Genomic DNA, 25,090 nt, shown 5'->3' with positions numbered 1-25,090 from the left:
ATGCAGCAAGTATATACTGGGGGCAAAGGAAAAGAGTTAAAGATGGTACAAAGCTTTTGAGGTGACAGGGAAAATGCTATTGTCATTGACTTAAAAAAAGTCAAGAGAAAAATAGGTTTTGAGAATAAAACACAGTATAATATAGTAAAAGGAACACTGTATTTGAAGATGTAAGATCTAATATTCTGAACTGTTAAAGTTGCTTTTGAGCCCCCCAAATTTTTTTTTGCCAAAAGAAGCAGACTAGACCAGTCAGTAAATGCTGAAAGCAATAGGTCTTTATACCATGCAGTATATAAAGAGCCTACCAAGTTTTAATAACCTACGTCCACCCTTCTCCCTATGCTCCTGCTTGCACTGACTTTGGGGATACCAGATCTGAGATTTATATCTTAACTTGAACCAACTAGGTAGACAAGGAGTAGGGTATATAGGAAAATGGGAAAAGAATAAATCTTAATCACAAATGAGGGACAAATACAGAATAAAATCTCAACCAGAAGAATGTACTCAACCAGTGGAAAAGTGTGAGGTAAAATGCTCTTCAGGCCACAGCAAAATGAATAAAGGAACTAATAAACAGTCACCTGATGTCCAGTTTATGCTAGGCATTAGTCACTCCTTTTAATGTGTTGGAACACCTGAGTTATACTATGTAAAAGGGCAGTTTGGGAATTAGGATAAGTTCAGGGATTTTTTTTTTGGGGGGGGGGGGGGTCATCTATAAGACAAATATGATTGATTTCCCTTGCCTAATGTCAGAGAGAGGAAGCTTCCTGATGATTAGTTAGGATACTTAACATTTCTAGCTTAGAAAATTTCAGATATTAAAGATGAACAAGACAAAATAAGGGATGAAGCAAATACATAGATAAAACAGAAGTTATAATCTAAAGATTGGCTGTTTAGTTTTGAAAGGAAAAAGAGGGCAGGATGGGTTAATCAACAGAGAAAGAAACAGCTTCCTAAGAAAATTAAGTCTATGAAATACCAGTTTTTCCTGGATTACCAAACCTAAATTTTAAATCTAGCTCTACCAAAGGAATTATCTTAAAGCACAAAATCCAACCAGGTCAGATCTTTCTCTTGTCCAGATGCACTCTATACCTGTAATTCCAAACACAAAATCCTACTCTGCAGTAAAGGTCTTTACAAACTGACCCCTTACAACCCTTCCAGTATTTTTTCACTTTACTACTCACCATATTCTCAACATTTGACTATGCCAGCCTGACTTCCTTCACAACTCAATACAAATTCTGCCTCCTGGAAAAGACCATTCTTAATTCCTGTAGTCCTACCTTCCCAAGACCTATCCTCTGAGAATATCTTCCATTAAAATGTGTCCATTTTGTCTGTTTGCATGTTTTCTTCTCCATTAGTAAAGTATTTAGCACACAGTAAACATTTAATAAATTTTTGTTGACTAAATACCTTGGACAAGGCACCTATCTGGACCTCAGTTTCCTTATCTATAAAATAAAGAGGGGTTAGATTAGGCATCCTTTTAAATTCCCTTCCAACTTTGGAACTTATGAAAACCATTGTTTCCTAAGTCTGATTTATGATACTAAGTTTTAAGAGTCATTGACACATTATGGTTCAGATTTCAGTCAAGCAGTTAAAAAGGTGGATTTGAAGCTTAGAATGAAGCCCAAGAATGCATAGGAAAATAAAGCTTTTGTGTCATAGACCTCAGTGGCAGTCTGGTGAAGCCTTTAGACCATTTCTCAGAATGTTTTTTTTTTTTAAATGCATAGAATAATACCCAGAGAAAACTATGGGAGTAGAAACACAAAAGAAAAACAATTGCTTGATCACATGGTTCACTGAGGATATGATTGGGGATGTAGACTCTAAACAATCACTTTATTGCAAGTATGAATAATATGGAAATAGGTCTTGTAAAACCCAGTGGAATTGCTCATTGGCTATAGGAGGTGGGGTTGGGGAGAGGAGGGAAAGACCATGAATCAATATACCATGGAAAAATATTCTAAATTAATTAATTAAATAAACTTAAAATGAAATAAAATGCATAGAATATACTGGATTATAAAGGGAGCCAAATACAGCATATTGAAATATGGTTAAAAATATTTTTAAGAAATACTTGTGGAGGGGGCAGCTGGGTAGCTCAGTGGATTGAGAGCCAGGCCTAGAGATGGGAGGTCCTAGGTTCAAATCGGGCCTCAGACACTAACTGGCTGTGTGACCCTGGGCAAGTCACTTGACCCCCATTGCCTAGCCCTTACCACTCTTCTGCCTTGGAGCCAATACACAGTATTGACTCCAAGATGGAAGGTAAGGGTTTAAAAAAAAAAAAGAAAAGAAATACTTGTGGATTCCAGGTTATGAACTCTTAAAAGAGAAAGCTAATGCTTTGGACTAATGAGTTCAACCAGTGTAGAAAGAAATCAAGGATAGAAACCTGGAAAACACTAGGGAAAAGAAGCCAAAAAGAGCCATAAGGAATCAACAAAACAAACAATAAAAAAAAACAAACAGGAAAGCATAACATTTGTAGGGTGTTTACATTGTGCAAAGCACTTTATAAACATCAATTCAGTTTGTCTTCATAACCCGGAGAAGTAGGTATTATTATTATTATCCCCATTGTACAGTTGAGGAAACTGAAGCAAAGAGAGGTTAAATGACTTGCCCAAGGTCACACAACTACTAAAATGTTTTGAGGTCAGATTTAAATTCAACTCATCCTGTCTCTAAGGTCTATTGCTCTATCCACTATACCACCTATCACAGAACCAAGAGGGCTCCATGTAAAAATCACAAGAGGAAAAAGTTTTCAAGAAAAGAGGGTGATCATGAGATCACAGCCCAGAGGGCCGGAAAAATGAAGATGTAGAAGTCATTACACTTGGAGAGTAGGCCTTTGAAAAAACAAGAATATAAGGATATTAAAAGGAGAGAGAATAAGCATATTACTGCCAAAGAAAAGAAAAATGAAATAGAACTTCAGGAATAGTACTTGACAAAAAGTTGCAAGCAAATAAAGAAGCCAGTGGAATATGTGATACTGCTACCAGGGAGGCTGAGCATGGCAGACCTCAGATTCAGGAGTTCAAAGCTACTGTGGGAGGAAGGAGGTATCCAGACCAAGTTCAGGTTTAATATGGAGAGTCCTCAGGATTTGAGGATCGACAGGCTGCTTAAGGAGGGGCCAACCTAGGTTAGAAATGGTAAGTCAAAGCTCCCCTCTATGCTGAGCAACAATAGTATCAGATCAGTGATAGCAAATGCACTTCTAGTCTAGCCAAGATGAAAGATTCAGTCTTAAAAGAAAAAAATGACAGATTAAAAGATTCATGAGAAAAATAACTAACGAAGGTATTACATAGAAATAATATAGAATCTAGAATACAAGCATAAGAATTGGTTAGCTTTGAAAAGGAAACACATTCTTCCTATAAGGACACTGTTTTAAGAAATAAATGAGTATTTTCAAAATACTGATTATCAAGATAGCCTATTTGCCAAAAATTTTGTTCTTTCCCAAAACTTCACTTGCCCTACCATTCTCATATTTCTAAAATATGGACATAGATTTATACCATTTTCTCAGTGTTACTAAGAAGCCCTCATATCTGGCTTTACAAGCTAGATGAATTTTCCTATGAATTGAATTTTTTTTATTGGGGGGGGGGGACATAAATCACTACTTTATAAACTTTAAGTGTTTAGACTGTAAGATTCTTCTGGGTATAAGGTAGAGAGAACACAACAGGTAGGCAGAAGAGAGGAAGGAAGGGCATGATATGTTATGTTTTAGGAAAGGGAAAGTCATAGCTTAGCCTAAATTATTTTCTATTTTATTTATTACTAAGGAGAAGACAGCAGATTTCTGAATGTCCCCATACCATATAGCTAGTATTTCTATTTACCTAGTTATCATCAAGGAACAAAATATCCTGTGAACTTTCCAAATAAATGAAGTTTATCCCTAAATGAAGTTTATCCCTTAACTACTTCTGATGGAAATTTTCCTTAAATGGATTACATAATTCCCTAACAGTAAATAAACGTTAATATACCATACACTGGACATTATTTATTGATCAACCAAGGTAAATGCTTTGCTCAAATGTTATTTTGTACCACAATTATAGGGCCAACTAGGTAGCACAGTGGATAGAGCACTGAGCCTGAAATGGGTCAGAAAGATTCAGGTTCCCAAGCCCAAATCTGGCCTCAGACATTTAACACCTGTGTAACCCTAGGCAAATCACTAAACCCTATTTGCCTCAGTTTTCTTATCTGCAAAATGAGTTGGAGAAAGAAATGGCAAAACACCCTAGTGTCTTTGCCAATAAAACTCCAAATGGGACCATGAAGAGTCAAGCACAACCAGAAATGACTGAACAACAAATATATTCGTAAACAATATGTTGAAAGAGTTAGCACTATTCATCTACAGTGGTCACACATTTTACCTTTCTAATATCACCTTATATTGCTATCAGCTATGACTTCGTATAACTCTCATGTTTGCTTCAAGCATTTAGCCCTAATCTTTAGCTGCCTTTTAAGAGGAAATGAAGGTTAAAAGGTTAGTAAATCAGTAAATATAATTTTACACACATGGGTCCAAAATACAGATTTGCTATTTATAACTTGCACAATCTTGAAAAGGACTACACTCTGTAAGCCTCAGTTTCCTATTTGTCAAAAATAAGGATTAGACTAACACTAATCCTTAAGTACCTTTTAACTGTGAATCTGTGATAATTCTTTCTAATCTTTATTTTCCTCAATAGCAAACATTTTATAAAAAAATGAGAACAAATTTACAGATATGAATCACACTTTTCCTTCCTTCCCCCCTTCACTAATCTGTAATAGCATTAATAAAATGGCCAAAATGAGAAACTATAAATTCTATGATAATCAAGAATTAATCATATAAAATGTATAAACCAGGGCATCTCTTAAATCTGGATCCTATTACAAAATGGGCTTTCATTAAAATTTTCATTAAAAATTAGAATTTTAGCATTATAATTAATTAATGGCTACAAAAAGGGGAGTTGCACAGTGTCTGGGCACATAGTAAGCACTTAATAAACTGTTATTGGATTGAGATCATGTCTTGTAGCATCCTAGTAAAATACTAAGCAACATTTTAATCTGCTCAGCAACAATGTTATAATTTGCTTACTTTTACGAAAATATAACATAATATTTTTGGAAGTTTGGAAATTTTTAAATAATTAGATTTTTAGGACTACTGAATTGTGATTTTTAAATTTTAATTTGTAAATATATCCAGATAAGTAGGCTGTATATAGATAGATAGAGAGAGAGAGAGAGAGAGAGAGATAGATAGATAGATAGATAGATAGATAGATAGATAGATAGAGATAGATAGATAGATATAGATGCATATAACCACTCACACATACAGGACTATAATATTCATATGTAAAATATAAATGACCATAATTATGTTCCTATATTCATCAACTATAACAGATCATCTTATGTATATTTTCTATATAGAAACTCAGAAAAAAACTCCCATACTGATGCCTTGAAGGAGTAGTATGGAGATATTGAAGGTAAGCAAAAGAAAGTAGCTTCTACTTCAGAAAAAGGTAAGTAACATTAGGCATTCTCTGTTGGTTTCCAGATTTACATTCTGAAACTTAGGGTACAACAGAAATTACTGTTGGCTAAATAAGTGAGAGTGCTTTTTCAGGAACAATAATGAGTCAAATAGTATTCACAAGCACTTTTGCCAAAGCACAGTACCAGAGTACAGAGTACCACTTCAATATTACTGCCTGGACCCGCTCTAGATTTTACCATATCTTTTTTATGTAATGTATTCATATTTACAGTTACATATGGTTATCTAATCCAAATTTTAACTGATACAAAAACTAATTTTATAATATAAATATCTTTGCCCCAAATCTTAGTTGATGACACATTTAAGTACTACCCAACAAAATTTTCAAATGCCTCAAAAACCTGCAAAGTCCTATGGACTTGTTACATAAATAGCTTATCTGTAATTATTCCAACAGCATATTGCCCAAGAAAGATTGATTCTAGACTAGTGAGTGCTTCTCAAGCTTTTTGGAAATAGAAACTCTTAAAAATTATTGAAAATCACCCCAGATATGGCTTATATTGATTATATCTATCAATATTTTTACCCTACTATGAAAAGTTTTGACCTCATAGATCCCTGGAAAGGGTCTCGTCCCTGAAATAGACTTTGAGACCAATATTATAGACTAAGTAGATTTACCAATAATTTCTGTTTTCCATGGTTTTATCTTTCAACTGAGGCCTAAAAAAGTATCATCATTAAAGACTAGTAAAGATAAAGTAGCAATTTCCTATTTAAGAAAGATCAAAGCTATTAAGATTGAGAGTAAACAACCAGGATTTAAGAATTGGGGGATTTTTTTAAGTATTCAAAAACAAAGGCTACATTAAAAATAGAAACTTCTTAAATGTTTATGATACTTAACAAAAGCAATCATTGATTCATTTTAATACACAAAGAAAAATTCTTAAAGCAATTCTCTAAAGCAAAAACTATAATTTTATGATAAAGTAAAATTTCATTTACTCCAACTGACTACACAAATTGAAAATGTGTGATAATTAAGAAAGGATAACTAGCCTAATTGGTTTGATTAACCTTAGTGTTAACTGTTAAAATTTTTTGCTAAGAAAACCAGTCCTGTAAACAATATAGGAGAATGCTTACCTATTTAAAGTAACAATTTTTAAAAGTCCCTTAGAAGCAACAATATTCGTATTTAAAAATTTCTAACTACAACATAAAGAATTCTTCAAGCTGGTACTTTGACATTTCAATTACGAACCATTCTCTTTTAGTCTTTAAAACAGTATTTTTCTGAATTAATACCGCTTAGTTTGAAACTGCATTTCTCTAAAAATATTTATAAATGTAGTCTTTCCATTGTTTAAGGTTAAATCCTCCTGATGCTCAATTCCTCCTCACAAATCCTCAACACATGGATCTACAGGTTTTACTGTCTAATCTTCACATTTAGGCAATAAGGTCAAACAAAAGTCTTTGATGTCACCACTAAACAGTCTTTTTCAAATTTTTAAAAAGCATCCAATTGTAGAATTCTAAAATAAAACATAAAGGGAAAACTTCACTTAAACATATACATTTTTACATAAATCTCTTCAGTTTTACAAATCATATGAGGCTTATAGTAGTAAAATCCTAATTAACAGAAAATTAGAGAAAAATGCATTTCTGATGTGATAGGGAAAGCAAATCAATTTTTTCTTTAGTATGGATAAAGCCTGGATCTGATACTTTCTATGTATATAGAACTCGGGATGAGGAAGTTCCTTCTACCAATGGAGGTAGGCACTTTCTCTACAACTTAGCCTTAGAGAACTGCCTAGAGCACTGAGAGGTTAAGTGACATGCTCAGAGTCACATGGCCATTAGATGTTAGAGGCAGGATTGACACTAGGTCCTCTTGGCTCCTTACCTATCTAGTTCTTTATCTTTTACACCAGATTGCCTCAATTTTTTTCCCTTTCATAGTCATAATTGTATCTATTTTGAAATTTTTATTTAATCTTTAAGGAGACCCATTGGCCATAATCCATTTTATGATTTCAGTGAGCTTTAGAAATGTCATATCATCTTGGACAATTTTCTTCACCCTTTAGAAAAAAATTTCAACATTATAAAATGTATTTCCCCTTCTGTAATAACAAACATTTTCAAAGTGTGAATTGATGATTCAGATATAAATTCCCAAGAAGATACTCTAAGTGAATGGAAATAAAATGAATGCTTAATCCCTTCTCTTTACACTCAAAGTGACCAATAACTATTACCTCATAGCAGTTGTCCTTAACTGCTTTTTTCTGTAGTTCAGTTTTATCTTATTCTTCATGACTACATAGACTATAGCACACCAGGCCCTTCTAACCTCCCCTTTCTCTCATTTTCTAACATCATCTTCTCCTTTTGTCTTCAAATTTCTCTAACATTAGGGTCTTTTCCAATGTATTCTGTCTTCTCATTATATAATCAAAGTACTTGAGCTTCAACTTCAGCATTTGTCCTTCCAATGAATAGAATGAGTAAATTTCTTTTAAGAATTGCATGATCTGGGGGCAGCAAAGTGGCTCAGTAGACTGAGAGTCAGGCCTAGAGACTGGAGGTCCTGGGTTCAAATCTGGCCTCCAACACTTCCTAGCTGTATGACCCTGGGCAAGTCATTTAACCCCCATTGCCTAGCCCTTACTACTCTTCTGCCTTGGAATCAATTCATAGTATTCATTCCAAGATGAAAGGCAAGGGTTAATTAAAAAAAAAAAAGAATTGCATGATTTGATCTCCTTGCTGTCCAAGAGACTCTGTAATGTCTTCTCTGGTACTACAATTCAAAATCATCAATTCTGCAGTGCTCAGCTTTCCTTATAATCCAATTCTAACAGCCAAACATTAATGTAAAACTATAGCTTTGACAATACAGACCTTTGTTGATAAGGTAAAATCTCTGCTTTTTAATATGCTGTCCAGATTTGCTAGAGTTTTCTGTACAAGAAGCAAGCATCTTTTAATTTCAGTAATTGAGTTACTGTCTACAGGGATTGTTGAACCCAAGGATATAAAATGGGACACTGCTTTCATTTCTTCTCCCTCTTTTTGCCAGGAAGTGATGGAGCCAGTTGTCATGATCTTAGCTTTTCTAGCCCTACAACAAGAACCTGACAATACTAAAGCTAACAATAGCGATTCAATCTTTATGGTTCATATCTCTTCAATAATTAACTGTCTATTTAACTTTGGTCAGTTCAAGTCTGAAACATCTTTTCCCCCTCTTTATTTCAAAGCCCAAGATAATCCATTCACTACCAAACACCTGTAGCAAGAAGTTCAGCAATCTCCCTACTGTCAAAATCTAGGAATTCTGAAAGGAACTTTAAAGATATTCTAATTCAACAGATACCTGAAAAATAATTTTTCTAAAATATTTTCAACAAGTAGTCACTCACACTTTCCTTGTAGAACTCCAAGGAATAGAAATCAGTATCTCTCAGGGCAGCTTATTTGACTTTGGGATAGCTCTAATGAATATAAATTAAACCAAAATTCATCATTTTGCAACCATCTGCCTAATGTCCCTAGTTCTCTACTCATGTGAGGCCTTTCAAATTTGAAGTGTCTCTGATATGCCCACTAAATCTCATCTTTGGGTTAAACATCCTCAATTTCTTCAAGTTTTATGGTATGACACCAACTCAAGTTTCTTAACCATCATAGTTATCTTTCTCCAGAAACTCTCCAACTAATTAACATCCTTTTAAAAATGTAGCATGCAGAACCAAACACCATAGTACTCCAGATATATTCTGATCACCTCAAATTTATCTTCCATATTGACACCAGAAAAACATGGGCTTCTGAACAATAAATGTCAGTAATCTCTGTTGCCAATCAAGTTCAAATTCCTTATCTTGGTATTTAAAATTATTAAGTTTATATTTCTTAGATACCAAGCAAAAAGTACTTTGCTACCAAATGCAAATAAATGTGAACAAATTATGTATAGGACAATTATATAAAGGATAAATTGGGAAAAATCAGAGGAAATGCACTAGAATTAAGAGGGATCAGGAAAGACTTGCCAGCAAAAGTCAAATTTTAGCTGGGACTTGAAGAAAAACAGTAGACAAAGATGAGGAAGGAGAGTATTCCAAGCATAGGAGACAGCAAGTGCAACTATCCACGGGAGAGACGTAAAGTGTCTTGCTGGAATAACAGCAAAGAGGTAAATCTTGGAAATAGAAGAATATATTAAGAGGAATGATGAGAATATAAAGTGAGACTGAAGAGGGAAGGGTTGGTGGCAGTTTATGAAGGTCTCTGAAATCCAAATAGAAGATAATTTATATTTGAACCTTGAAGTGATGGAGAAACATTGCAGTTTGGAGGGAGGGAGGTGCCTCGTCAGAGCTTCACTTAAAGATCATCTTGACAACTGAGGCAAGGATGGAGTAAAGCAAAAATTGCAATCAATTGGCTTCTAATAATTTTTGTTCATTAATCTGGTTAATCTCTTATGTTGACTTAATAGACTAGTTCCAGTTATTAGTTGAATGAATAACTGAGTTTAAGAAATCATAATCACCAATCATAAGCAAATAATTAGTAATCATAATTATGGCATGAATAGTAGAAATAAGAATAAGATTAATTTTTTGGTGGCCATGACACACCCCAGACTCAGAGCATTTTGTCCTCAACATCCTAGTACATATCCTCAATGCCCAGAAACATGTCACGAAACAAAAAGGATGTGTCATAAGGCAGAAGAGGCACCAGGACTTTCTCTTTCTGTGGATTTAATGTGGTTTCATGACACCTTATGTGGCACTATTAACTATGACAATTAAATGTTAATCTTGCTAAGACCTAAGGAGGAGAGGAGAAATACTTAAAGCATCTGCTCTACACTCTGAAGGAGAGAAGTTGCAGTTTGTATACTTTTCCCAATGCCACTCAAAATTCCTTGCATATTAAATATATATATATATATATATATATAAGCTGTAATGCTCAGGGTTTCAGACCATGCTGGGTGTTGTCTGTAGACCCTGACTCTTGTAATGTACACCTCTCACAATAAGTCAGTTTGCTCAGAAGATTTGCTCCCAGTCTTTCACTTTTTATAATGAACTGTAATAAGGAAAAACTTATGGCAGGAAGACCAAACAGAAAGCTATTGGAAAAGTCCAGCCATGAAGTGATAAGAGATTGCAGAGGATAGTGGCAGTGATATAGCAAAGAAGGGAACAAAGGAGGGGTGTTGCAAAGGTGAAATCGGTAGGCCCTGGTAATAGATTGGATATGGAGGACAGAGAGTGAAGAATTGAGGATAACACCTGAGTTTCAAGCCTGAGAAACTGGGAGAATGGTGGCAACCTCAAAAGTAAAAGAGAAGTTATGCAGGAAAGAAAGGTTTGGGGAATAAAACAATGTTTTTAATGTAGAGAGTTTAAGACACCCACAGAACATTCAGTTTGAGATGTCTAGTAGGCAATTTGATGTGTAAAACTAAAGATCAGCAAAAGTTGGGACTAAATAAGTGGGGTGTACAGAGGACTAAATAAGTGGGGTGTACTGGAGGAGTAGCACCTCCAATATGAGGATTTGCTAAGCTTGTCAACTCTCACCTATAGATCCAAGAAATTACAGCATCTACAGCAGTCACATCCTAGTAAAACCATCTAGACAAAAGGGCTAAATCAAGGGTAACCAACAGGATTTTACCCCGAGCAGGTGAAGACTTCCCCAAGTGGAATGGGAAGATGAGAACAATTTGTTCCAATGGCCATGAAGGTGGCTGAAGCAGGTGCTATGGAGTGCTTAGAGTTTGATCAGACATTCATGTCGCTGCATCCCAGGCCATCACCAATTGTCTTGGCATTTGTCCTGCCACTGAACTTCAATGATTCTGGAAGAGACTGATGCCAACAATTTTTTCTAACTGTGCTTCACTTAAAACCACCCCACATGCAAGTTAAGTCAAGACCCCATGATGTCACTAATCCTCAGGACAAACAACTGATAAGAATATTTGAGAAACAGAATCATAGATCATTTAATCCATGGGAACTGACAAGATCACCAAGTAAAATAGTATAGAGAAAGAAGAAAAAAGGGTCCAGGCTCAAGACCTATATGACATTGTTGGTTAGTGGGTATCCCCTAGAAGAAGACCCAGAAAAGTGAGATAAAACAACCAGAAAAGTAAGGAGGAAAACTAGAAAGAGTAGTGTCATGAAAACCTGGAGAGAAGAAAGCATCAAGAGGATAAACAATATCAAAAGCTGCAGAAAGGTCAAGAAAAATGAAAAGAGAAAAAAGACCACTAGTTTTAGCAATTAAGGGACTGCTAACAACTTTGTAGAGAATAGTTTAGGTTGAATTATAAATTTAGAAGCCAAATTAGAGTTAAGAAGATAGTGAGAAGAAAGGCCCTCTAAAACGAGGTACCATCTCACTTGTCTTGTATCATCTTCCTCCCAACAAAATGTTCTCCATTCTAGCAAACTATACTATACTCAGTGTACTCCACCCCCTAGCACTCCAAAATTCTCTAGCCTTCATGCCCCTGCTCACACTGTTTCCTATGCCTAAAATGCTCTCTATCCTTTTAATCTATTGATCCTTTAAAACTTGCCACAAGTCAGATCTTTCACAAAGCATTTTCTGATTCCTGATCCTACCACCACTCAACTTCACAGAGCATTAGATCTTATTCCTCCATAAACTACAAAGCTCCATCAAGACAAAAACCAAGTCTTACCTAAATTTTGTATCTCTAAGTAAGCACTGGAAGATTATTGTTCTTCCTGTGGCAAGATAATATGGAGGAATCACAGAAAAACCATCAGTATTAATGGAAACAATTCTCAAAGCTCATATATTATTACCTCTGTTGTAATGGAAGGGACAACAAATGGTAAACTGAATCTATTACAATAATCTCGACTAGTCATCATATTTTTCATTGAAATCAAGTTTTGTTGGAGAATGTACCATGTTAAAAATCAAAATCTAAGTCTATGGGGCCTAGAGATTCCATGAATGATAGTAACAGCATTTATATAGCACTTTTGACTTACGCAATGTCCTTTACATGTTAATTCACTTGATGCTGACAAGAATCCTGTTAGGCAAATGTTATTATTTTTGTTCCATTTTAAAGATGAGGATACTGACACAAAGGAGGGTTAAGTGATTTGCCTAGGGTTACACAGCTAGAAAGTGTCTGGGGCGGATCGTACTAACTCTAAATTCACACTCTATCCACTGCTCCAGCGACAGTACAAAAAGTAAAGAGAAATTAAAGTGTAATTTCTTCCTACTGACATTACTTCTCTCTATGGGCCTATTGTGTTATAATGAAAAAAGAATGAGGGGAGGAGATAGGAAGCAGAGACCTAGGTTTTTGTCCTACCTCTATCATAAGATACACCAGTAGATTAAATCACTCCATGCCTTAATGTTCTCATCTGTTCAGTCATTTTCAGTCCTGTCTGATGCTTCACTAACCCCATTTTGGCAAAGATACTAGATTGGTTTGATGAGGAAACTGAGGTGGACAGGGTTAAGTGACTTATACAGGGACACACAGCTAGTGCTCATCCAAATTTGAATTCAGGAAAATGTCTTATTGACTGTAGGTCCAGCACTCTATCCACTGTAACATCTAGCTGCTCTGTTCTAATCTATAAAGGAAGGTTATTGTGGGGATTATATGAAGTATTTTCAAAAACCTTTTTTTTTAAAAGTGCAAAGCACCAAAAAAAGCAAGGTGTTTTCTTTACAGAGTGAATTAGCCTAACATAAAAGATACTTTTCAAAAAGCTAAAAAATGAGATACTTAAAAAACAACATAATAGTGACTGTGGAGGTATGTTATAGAAAATTATAAATAAATTTTATACTTGTCAAATCAAGGATGGAAATAACTTATTGTCACTGTTATATTTGTTAAGACTTATATAGTAGTCCTGATCAATGAACCATCATTACTGATAATATAGTCAATATATTATCTTATTATAGTCAATAATAACAGATTAAGATCACAATGAAATCAAAGGGATTGTTAATATTTTAGTCATTCTTAGTGATCATGTCGATATTTTGTTATATCAAACACCATTTCATTAAGTGAGCAACTAATTAAAAGCTAAATATATTTTGAAAGACTAAAATTATTCAATTAAATATTACACAATTACCATGAAATCATAAATTCCCACAACTATATTGTAACCTCTATAGTGGTATATAGAGATAATCCTACATTTTCCCATAAATTTCAGCCATCATGTTCAAACTGGAGATTGAAAATAGGTTACTAGGCTTTTTAACAAATGTTAACTGTTCTACACTCATGTCTACTAAATCTAGAAATATCTACCCAGCTCCTAAAAGGAACATACTAGGCAAACTAGAGGTAGTGCACAGGATGTTAATACAGGGAGTATCAGACAAAGAGATTTATGCCAACACAAGAGAGTGGAAATAATGCCATCAGCACCAGACAATGAAATATCTCATATCCAGTAGTAGAGGTCTCATTTGACATTCACAATGGTTCTATAAAATCTGTAAATACACCCAATCCTAAAAAATGAGGGTGAAATGGAATCTAATCCCAAAAAGTATTATAACCACCTTTTAAAATCAAAGATCAAAATTAAGAATGAGTAAAGCAAAAAATAAATTTAGGTATATGTGAATCTGAAAACTCCTCAAAATTCAATAATTTCATGTTTTCAAGTAACACACCAAATTCATTCCCTAAAGTTTAAGATTATTATATTGCCATGTGTCACAAAAAAATCTATAATCACCCCCTGGCAAAACTTATAAAAAATAAGAATGTTAAAAAAAATTAGGTCAAAATGTTAGTAATAAATGTAATCACAATAGTCTGCTATCAATGAAAAGTTTAACTAAACTTCTTCCTATACAAAAATGGTAATTTATTGCTATTGGTCTCATAAGCATGTCTCATCATAGTACTTCCAGTATAATCTGCTTTTCTGTTATTAAAATAAAAATCAATACTTTAAACTACTTTTAAAAGAAAATAGGAAAGGGACAATTTTAGGTTTTAATAAACATTTCCCCGATTCCTTCATTGGATTTTTAAACAATTTCACTAATATTGGATAAATGTAATAATGAAAAGAACTTCAATAAGAACTTTATGACATCTCTGCAGATTTCAGAAAAGTAAGCTGTATATTAATATTAAAGACTAAACAACTAAAGGAACAATAAACCTGTTATGGAACAGAATGCAAGCAGATAGAACAAGTATTTACAAGTATTCACATATCACTATTAAGTAGCAATACTCTTCCTGTATATAGCCCATTAAAAAAAAAAATCACAACAAATTTCCTGAATATCCTCCCCTCAACCTGTCATTATATTCAAGTGATAAAAGTTATTGTCTTCCATTTCCCAAATATGGCCCATATAAGTAAAGTACCATCTTACTACTAGTTCTAAACCCAACATTTTCCATATGGTCTGCCTTATGTGGGTTGCATTGGTCTTACTATGCTTCTCGTGTCCATGCTGCTGGAAAAAGCAGTCTGTACAAGCAGGAGTAGAGGCACAATCCTGAGAGAGAGGAGCAGAGAGAGATGTTGAGAAAATAAACCTACAAAATGACCTCACCTAGGAGTTCAGGGGCTCAGTCAAAGTTCAAGGCCATAGCCAAATGAGCTAGAAATGAACCCAATGGCAGTAAAACTAACTCTACAAAGAGAAATCTAAAATTGTCAAAAGCAACATCACCACTCATTCTCAACCAATATAGATATCCTCCCCTTAACCCACCACAAAGAAACCAAAACTGACTAATCTGGAACAATTAGTGAATGATATAATTAATCAAATATTCTGGGAAGATATTTCAGTGTACCATATTTGGATTGCCAGTTTTCAGAATATTTAGAACACAATAAAAAATTTAACACGAATTACACTGAACACAATTTAATTTTTCTTTCATTATTAAGGAGACATTTAAGGATTTTACAATACTTGAGCTTCTTTACCTAAACATCAATTATTTTATTGTAAATGTAATTATAGTTGGCAGTGTTGATAAACTTTCTGGTTGATAGAACATTATTACAAGTTTTTACTCTATATAAATTTTATACTGGGAGAAAAAAACAAATCAAGGAAAAAGTTCTAACCAACAAAAAAATAATATATTAAAATCTGGAGTACAAAAAAATTTTGTGGAACCATCAATGAAATGGAATATGTATATATATGTGTATATATATATTCTAATTTCAGAAAAGGAAAATTACCATCTAGCCTCAGGAATTCCTTTAATTTCTAGTTCCAATAGCTCATATCGATGTTCCCTTGCAGAGAAGTTGTCATTGCCTAATTTTTTTTCTATCACCTTCATCTACTATACTGTGCAATAAAAATGGGTGTTCAGAATGATTAAGATGACAAAGAATTCTAGAATTCTCAGTCAACAAAGAAAAAATAAAGTATACTGTATTTCAAAAGCAAGGAATTTTATTATTAGAAAACATCTAATTTTATTCTTTGTTTTGCAGATGAGGAAGCTGAGGCCCGAAGATATGCTATGACAAGTTAAAGAGCAAGGATTGGACTATGGTTTCCTGACCCCAAATACTCTACAATATACAACATTAAAAAAAAAAAAGTTCATTTAACCATCAGCAACTAGAAAATCCATACATTGGAATCATTCCTTTCCCATATCATTTTAATAAACAAGACAAGAAAAAAGGTGATACTCATAAAATTGAGAAAAAAATGAAAAGTAATGTCAAAATTTTAATCTCTCCAAATATTTATATATGTCATTTTAATGCATAAACCTTATATATATATTTTTTTTTTCATTTCCCCTTGCAGATAATTTTGTTGTCGTTGCCTATTTTTTCTATCAATTCATTTCTGTTATCCCTCCCATCGTGAGATGTAGGTGCTACTGGGCCCTGGAAAAATATCCAAATTAAAGTCACAATGTAGACTCTTTATAGAACAGGAGATAGGTTATGCTTGGGGAATAGCTGTGAAGATACAGACAGAAGAATAGTGGGAAGTGCAATGGAAATATCAGATGGTATGCTAGCACTGAAGTTCTTAGCCCTATAAGTAACTATGACAGTAAGTTGTCTTGCTAACTCAAAGGTCCTAAAAGAAAGAATTCCCAGAGCTTAGGGGATCCAAAGAGCCTAAAGATCATTAGATCTTGTCTTTTTTATTAAAATTAATGCAAATATAAAATCAACCTCCAATTTCTTTGAAAATGCTTCATGTCTTATGGAAATTTGGACATCTTGCATCTCAACTAAAACTGTACAACTCAGTATACCCAAACCAGTGAGAGAAGTGAAGAACAAATAAAAACAGCACAAAATACAACTAGATGAAATTGAGTATGTGCTACCTTGAAAATCCTGCTGGGAAGAAAAACTCAATAACTAGCTCAAAGTTCTAATATTCTAGGAAGTCAACTCCCTGACTAACCCTACCCAATTCATTCAATTAGTAGTTTCATTTTGTATTTGTTTTTCATGTATAATATTTTAAATAGCCAAAGTTGTTTCCCAAGTACAAGTGTTCTCCCACAAGACAAAGAAATAAAAAGCAAAGATCATGTTTTTTTCAAAACCTTCCTTCCACAATAATTTGCACCCAGTTTATGCTACCATGTGTATGCATACATGTATACATATACACTGAAGTGCACACATGTAAACACAAGTCATATCTACATGTATATATAGTCTCATATATATACACACACATACGTATTACAACCTTATATCAGCAATTAATGAGGGTCTTCAGAAACCATAAATTTTAGCGGTCCTATATGTGAAACATCTTTCAACAAAAGCCAGGCCCCCAAATGATTTCATCATCCCACTGCCAACAGTAAACACAAATACACACTCACTCTCTCACTGTCTGTCTGTCTGTCTCTCTCACTCCTTTACAGTTTGGGAGGTAATAGTTGGAAATTTTAATTTAGCTCAAACCTATCTTCATAGACAATTATCAATCAAATGTTGGGCCTCAATCTCATTTAAATTTGAGGTAAACAGATGTTTTACCAAGTGGCTAAAAATAAAAATGGATATCCTATCAGCAGTTTCATATCAGCAGTTTAACTCTCCTTATTCCAAAAGAAAAGGGTGTTGGTAGTCCCTTCAGCTACTGAAAGTCGGGAAGCAGTGCAGCTATTTTCTATTTTTAACTTATATTTTATTTCATCTACAGGATTAAAGTCCAAAATAATTATGACAACCTAAAGGTAGAGAAAAAATTTGACCTGTAAGTTTCCGTACCTTACTCAACTTTTCTTTTGCTAAAACTAAACTGAGGCCATAAAATTGAATAGAGGAAAAAAAACTTCTGAAGGCCTCAGTTCAATGATGAATTATTCATTTAAAATGAAAACTCAATAAATAGAAGTCTTCCAAAGTGACATTTTAAATTTCTAATTTTTTAAAATGGAGCTAAAAGAAACATTAATTACTGAGTAATTATCACTACCTGACACATTCTTTAAAAAATAATTCACTGAAAGAACATGAATTTTATTTTAGAGTAAAATGTATCATGTGTCAAGAAAAGTTCAAAGAAACTGCATTCAAACTCAAAGCTTAAAAGCAGTATCTATGCTTTCTATAAAAGGATGATTATAACACTTCTTCAACTCTGGAGTCCAGTCAATTTTTACTCTTAACCTTAAAATTAATCCAGATTCAATTTTATCTCATTTTCAAATGGAAAACAAGAATTAAAATGTTTTGTTACAAAATAACTACATATGGTCTGTGTGATGGATGCTTTGAGTTCTTGAAAAGTGCTAGAGATCAAATATCTCATTGTTATTTTACAGCTGTATCAAAAACATTACATTTCCATTTAACTGTGTCCTTTAATAATGTTTTAAAAGTCTCTATTTCTGACTTATCCTCATAAGGAAAAGAAACCATTTCATAAATTTATTATGCAAAAGACCACACAACCTGAATGAGTACAACTATCACTTAAATGTTTTGAGGAGTATAAATTGGTACTATCTAGTTCCACAGATTGTTCTCAAAATTGTTTTTATCAAAGATGAATGATAATAAGTGAAAGGGTTTCAGTAGTTTTTTATCCAGTCCTGAAGAAAATAGTAAATATTTTGTATTCTAAACACTAATGAAAAACTATTTAAAAGTATTATTTTCTCCTGCAAGGTGTATCAAGATATTAATAACAGTATATTGCATTTGTACTTTTCAATCTATGCTTTCAGGGCTTTTTATAACACTACCCAGTGTCAATTATAACCTTCTAAACATAGGTGTTGACACAAGACAGCCATTAATTTAAGAAGAAAATTCAGAAAAAATCTTGTCTAATGATTTCCCCCCCCAATTCCTCTGTCAGTGAATATAAATTCTGTTAAATTGTCAATTCCGGATTCAGTGACTTGTAAATAGTAAATACTTAATAAATATTTGTTCACTTTAAAAAAATTGAGAAGCGTTTTTCCCTATAATTCCATTACATTCTGTTGTACCATGCATGTAAAGATTGCTTCTATAAAAGTCCAACTTCAATTTTGGCTTATTTTCCTAATGGACAGAAAGCACATTTTCCCACTAACAATTGTAAATTTTAAAAGTGGGAACAATGAAATTAAAGCTGTTAAAATATTTTCAAGTTCTTTCTTATCTAGAAAATTACAGTAACATGAGAAGATATTTTGACACGAGGTTAGCAGTAATATTATAGGATATGTTTGCTTTACTTTAGTAAAATAAGTGCTAAAATTACATGTAGTGATAGTCATTAAATCCAAAGAAAAATAAATGCCAAACTAGGCAACTAAAAGTGGACAAGATGCAATTTTCTTTAAACACAGATCTCCTGATAAAGCACTTTGTTTTCATGTGCATATATGTAAGCAAAAGTATCCTGTTATATAGATTATTTAAACTAGTATCCTTGATAAAATGCTTGCTTTTAATTTTTTTAAAAGTTTAATTATAACAGAAAAAGAATGCTTCTTCAGTAATCTAACAAAGTCTTTCTTCAGATTAGTAGAGTCGGTGAAATAGATAACGAAAATAATACAATCCAAGTGGGCCTGCTCAGTTAACAGTCACATAATCTTTAGGTATCATTATATCTGAGATACCCCTTCTGAGATGCCTCTGCTTTCTACCTCAGCTAAGAGACAGTGATACACAGGCCTCTCTCACAATTTCCGTATTATTTCGTGGTGTATTGGGGGGAGGGTAGGGGGTTTGAAAGATGGAAGGAATTGCAGAATAACCTCTCCTTTCTATCCTCCATCCACTTTGCATGGTTCTCTGGGTGGTTACCTAGTCAACAGCATCCCAGTAATAAACACACGTGTAATGGGACCACAACCGATCACCACCCCCGTAATAAGATTCTCTAGTCCCTTAAAGTAACCTCGCTCGAAAGTCAGTCTCTTTATCTATTTCGAGCCACCAAGGTCCCTGGAGCCCTGAGCATAGTCCTAGGGAGGTGGGGTGGGGGGTGGGGGTAACAGATCTAGTGGGGAGTCGAAGAAATGGTGGAGAACTACTAGAAACGAACCCCGTCAGTTTTGGGGGAGCGCCAGGTACTTTGGTCTCCCCTGTAAACCAAGGACATTTAAGTGGACGCGCCAAAGCCTTCATCCCGCCCGCCCCATAACCCCCCATCCACATCCCCGTCCCAGGGCCCGGGCGTCCCTCCTCCCACCGAGGGCCGAGGGGGAGGGGCGGCCCAGGCTTCCCCAACTCCCCGCACTTCCACCCGCCCAGGTCCCACCCGCTGCCCTTTCCTGAGGGGGTGAGGTGGGAAGAGGCTAGGGGCCGGCCTGCCATACGTACTTCGCTGTTGAAGGTTTTCACGGCCTCCATGTTGTCGGTGCGAAGGCCCCAGCGCCCGGTGGCGGAAGAGGAGGCAGCGGCGGCCTAGAGAAGGGGGGACGGGACCAGGATCCGCCCAGGGGAACCCGGGAGTGGTCGAAGGCGCTTGTGGGCCGGGGTGGGAATCGAAGTGAGAAAGAAGAGGGGGGCGGGTTCCTCAGGGACGGCGAGGCCTCGGCATGGCTGCTGGGGCGAGCTGAGCTCCGGGCTGGGGAACAGAAGCGCAGCCGGGGCGGGCGGGGGAGGGGCCGAGCCGCCGCGGCTCCAGCTCTTCTCCGCCCCGCGCTCGGCCTCTCTTCTCCACCCTCTGCTCCCTCCTTCTTCTCCTCACACTCCACCCCCTTCCTCCTCCTCCGACCGGTTCCCGCTTCTCCTCCCCACCGCTCGGGACACAGGAACCAGCTAAGGGCGGCGGCGGCTGTAGAGGAGGAGGAAGAGGCAGAGGCGGCGGTGGCAGTGGCGGCGGCGGCAGCTGCGGCAGCCAATATGGCGGACGCGATCTGGCAGCGCAGGTCGAAGAGCGGCAGCGGCGGCGGTGAGCGCGCCCCCTGGCGGCTGGAGAGCCGCCGCCACGGAAAGGCTGGGAGGGCGAATGGGAGAAGTGGGGGCTGGGGAAGGGAATCATAGATGTATGCGCGGGCCGGGCCAGAGTGTCCCGCGCTGACTGTCAGAAGGTAGCCTCCGCTCCATTTCGAGCCTGAGAGCCGTGCAGTGGTGAGCCCTGCAGGGCAAAGGGTAGTACTGCAAGCGTGCCCGCTCTGCACAGTTAAGGAACCTTTCTCTTGGTACCCTCGTAGTGTGTCCCTGCAGTGGGATGGAGTTGAGCTGTTTATAGTTTGTTGTTGAAATACTAAGCAGTTTGTTAAGAGTCTGGGCATCAAGCTTGCGAAATACCAGCCTATTAAAGGATGTGTTGCTTTGATTGTTGGTCTTTGTCAAATTGATTTCCTCCATACCTGATTGATGGGAGGAAGGGTTGGGGGGCGGGGGTGGAATATCAGAGGTAATGAAGTATTGATATGTTAATATTTTAACAAGTTGGGGAACCCCCTGTGGCCCCTTTGTGAAACTTGAACACCAGTGTCTGAACAATTACTTAAGCAGAAAGCATTTACAAACCTGAGGATAGTGACTGGGGTGTGTAATTTCCTTGATATAGTAAACTCCCAGATTAGAAAGTAACTCCTGGACAGGTTAGGTAATTTCTCAGCATCTTAGTCCTGGAGAGTATCCTAGAAAAAGTCTGAGAATTACTTTCCACGCTTAAAAAAATTATTGAAGAGGAGATAAGTAGGTGGCTCATTGGATTAAGAGCCAGGCTCAGAGAGATTGGAGATCCTAGGTTCAAATATGACCTCAGATACTTACTAACTGTGTGACCCTAACCAAGTTACTTAACCCCCATTGCCTAACTCTTACTTCTCTCCTGCCTTGGAACCAACAAACACACAACATTGAATCCAAAACATAATAGGGTAAGGGTTTAAAAAAACTTATTGAACATCCCCAAGAGCTTTTACTTATGTGAGTTATATCTAACAAAAATTCTTAATTAAAAAATACCCATTTCATTTTAAAATAACAATAAATCCATTAATATTAACATACATATATTTTTATGAAAAATAACTATATTTTCCAAAAATTTAGTGAAAAGAGTGGCATTGTTTTACAAATTTTTACAAACCTCTTTAATATTGACTTAATAGACAGTATCTGGATTCTCATGTCCTCCTCTGCATCAATCTGTTATAATTGTTGTTTTGGTTGGGTATATGAAGAAAATATGACATTACATATATATAGTTGGAAAACGGGGTATTTTAGTAGACATACAACATCTTAGTATTATTATGAAAATAGTTGTGAAGATCCTCATGGACCCCATGACCAAATCTCAGAGATCCTAGAGGCAACAGTATTATTGAAGACTTGATTCACTAACTATAAATTCGTGTTGTCAAAACATTCTTTATTTCTTATAGTTTTTGACCATAGACGCATTCCCTATTAAAGATTTTCTCCAATCTGGGCAAAATCTAAACATTTCATAGTCTTTCATACTTGTTTAAGACAGAAAGGCAAATGATGGTAGCACAGAGTTGGGAATGAATGATATGCATTGGATATCACAAGATAAACAAGTGCTCTTTATTGTTTTGTCTACAGAAAGATAATTGTGCCATAGAAAAGCTAATTTTCATGGTTCCTCAGAATAGTAATGTCTAGTCTACATATAGCCCTTTGCATTAATATCAAGTTATAGAAGTAAAACATAAAAAAGATACGTTTAGAATCCTGTTTCCAAACTACATACATATACATACACAAAACCCAAAACAAGAATCCTACCAAATAAATTAAAAATCAAGAAGCTGAAGATGTAATAGGAAAGATTTGGACTAACTGTCCTATGTTTCCATCTCTTAGTCTCTGTCTGATAAATATTTGATTTATTCTTTACTCTTTGTCCCACATGTGAGTTGAAATGAGAATAGGAGTCCTGAATTTGTAGGCAGAGTATTTAGGTTAATATTGCAGTTCTTCTTCTGAGTAACATTGAACCAAACACTTGATGTCTCTAGACCTCAGTTTCCTCATCTGTAAAATGAAGAGGTTGTAACTATTGATCTTTAAGGCCCCTTCTAATTCAAAATGTATAATCCTATCAAAGAAAAGAACAAAATACATGTCAAAGAGCCTCTTAACTAGACAGATATAGATGGGTATGGATGAAGAGATGTGGAAAGCAAAGCAAAAAATGATAGTTTATAATCCAAGACTGGTTAAAATCATACCTTTTTTGGATGAATTATAAACCTACAACTAAAAGGAACATCAAAGACATTTAAACCAACATCTTTGTTTTACAGATGAGTAAACTGAAGGTCAAGGAAGATAAGTAAGTTATTTGCCAAAGGTCACAGAAGTATTTAGCATTAGGGGATAAATTTTTAAGTTAGGGACTTCTAGGCTAAGATGGTAACAGAGTAGAAGCAAGGGTCTTCTCCTCACAGACAAGTGAAGGGGCTCTACCGTAGGGCACAGCCTTGAAGGTAGGCAGGGTTTGGGCATTTCCACTCTATAAGGGGGTAAAATTACTCCCACCGAAGCATAAACTGATTACCCCCTCCCTCATTCCACCTAGAGTGCCAGAATGAGAGTGAGCACAGGGCAATCTCTAGGCTCTCAGGGGACTGGCTGAGAACACCACAGACATAACCCTGAAGGCAGTAAGACTTGGAACCCCAGGAGGCTGAAGAACACAGAGTTTGGGCACAAAGATAGGGCAGAGATGGGCTGCACAGACATGGCAAAGACTGAAAAATAGCCTCGGAGCAAAAACCACTCTGTAGCTTAATACACCACCTACCCTCCTCACTCAGACTTCTGGCTGGGAAGGGAAGAAAAAACTAACATAGCAATGGTCAGCAACACTCAAGAACTACAATTTACAACTACCAAAAAAAAATAAGAAAAGGCCTCTGATGCTGGATAACTTCTACAGAGAAAAACAGCAGACTACAGATGAGACATCAGAGACTGACAAGCAAACACATCCAAACATTCAAAAAAAAAATGGAAACTGATCATAAGCTTTCAAGGAACTCAAATTTGAGTTCAAGAACAAAGTAAGAAAGCTAGAAGAAACTTCACAAGAAAAGTGGGAAATACTTCAAAAATAAAATAACAGTTTAAAAGACAGAATCTCCCACTTGGAAAAGAAGGCCAGAAAGCACATGAAATGATAAGCAAATTGGAAACCAGAATTGACCTCCTGGAATCCACAGAAATCAGGATACACCTAACCAAAAAGTAAAATCAAAAGATCATACCTGAAAACCAGTCTTTAAAGACTAGAATTGGACAAATAGAAGCTAATGATCTCAAAATACATCAAGAATTAATAAAGCAAAGTCAAAAGAATGACAAAATAGAAGGAAATATAAAATATCTCCTTGAGAGGACGACAAATCTGGAAAACAGGTCCATGGAAGACAATTTGAAAATCATAGGTCTACCTGAAAACCAAGGAAACAAACAGAATCCTTGACATCATATTACAAGAAATTATCCAAGAAAATTGCCCTGATATTCTTGAACAAGAGGGCAAAATAGACATTGAAAAAGTCCATAGATCATCCTCTACATTAAATCCTCAAAAGTCAACCCCCAGGAATGTAATTGCCAAATTCAAGAGCTTCCAATCTAAAGAGAAAATATTGCAAGAAACCGGTAAGAGACAATTCAGATATCAAGGAGCATCAATCAGGATTACACAGAATCTGGCAGCCTCCACACCAAAGGATGGAAAGGCTTGGAATATGATATTCAGAAAGGCAAGAGAATTGAGTCTACAACCAAGGATAACCTACCCATCAAAACTGACTATATACTGCCAGGAGAAAGTATGGGGATTTAACAAAATAAAATATTTCCAAGTATTTGTAAAGAAAAGATTACAACTAAATGGAAAACTTGATGTCCAAATATAAAATTCAAGAGAAACATGGAAAGGCAAACAAGAAAGAGGGGGAAAAATTTTTATGAACTTCAGTAAGGTCAAATT

General features: G+C 35.7%; 1 protein-coding gene across 10 annotated transcripts in view; it reads right to left on the bottom strand.

Annotated features, from left to right (window-relative positions):
• The window catches only part of SCAF8 (SR-related CTD associated factor 8), a 260,824-nt gene extending 239,784 nt beyond the window's left edge, over window positions 1–21,040 (bottom strand). For 5 of the 10 annotated variants that reach the window (XR_001627207.2, XR_008916713.1, XR_001627208.2 and 2 more), the window contains exon 1: window positions 20,482–21,030. Coding sequence is in view for 5 of the 10 variants with exons in the window: in XM_016428984.2 (XP_016284470.1) it covers window positions 20,482–20,511 (30 nt within the window). In the remaining 5 variants the exon portion in view is untranslated. Of the gene's footprint in view, window positions 1–15,129; window positions 15,194–20,481 lie in introns of all 10 variants that reach the window. The other 5 variants (XR_008916715.1, XR_008916714.1, XM_056818974.1 and 2 more) reach the window with 3 other exon arrangements.
• Window positions 21,041–25,090: the final 4,050 nt, after the last annotated feature.

This window comes from Monodelphis domestica, chromosome 2, assembly GCF_027887165.1.
Source record: "Monodelphis domestica isolate mMonDom1 chromosome 2, mMonDom1.pri, whole genome shotgun sequence".
NCBI classification, from domain to species: Eukaryota; Metazoa; Chordata; class Mammalia; order Didelphimorphia; family Didelphidae; genus Monodelphis; species Monodelphis domestica.
This window is presented reverse-complemented; position numbering and strand designations above follow the sequence as displayed.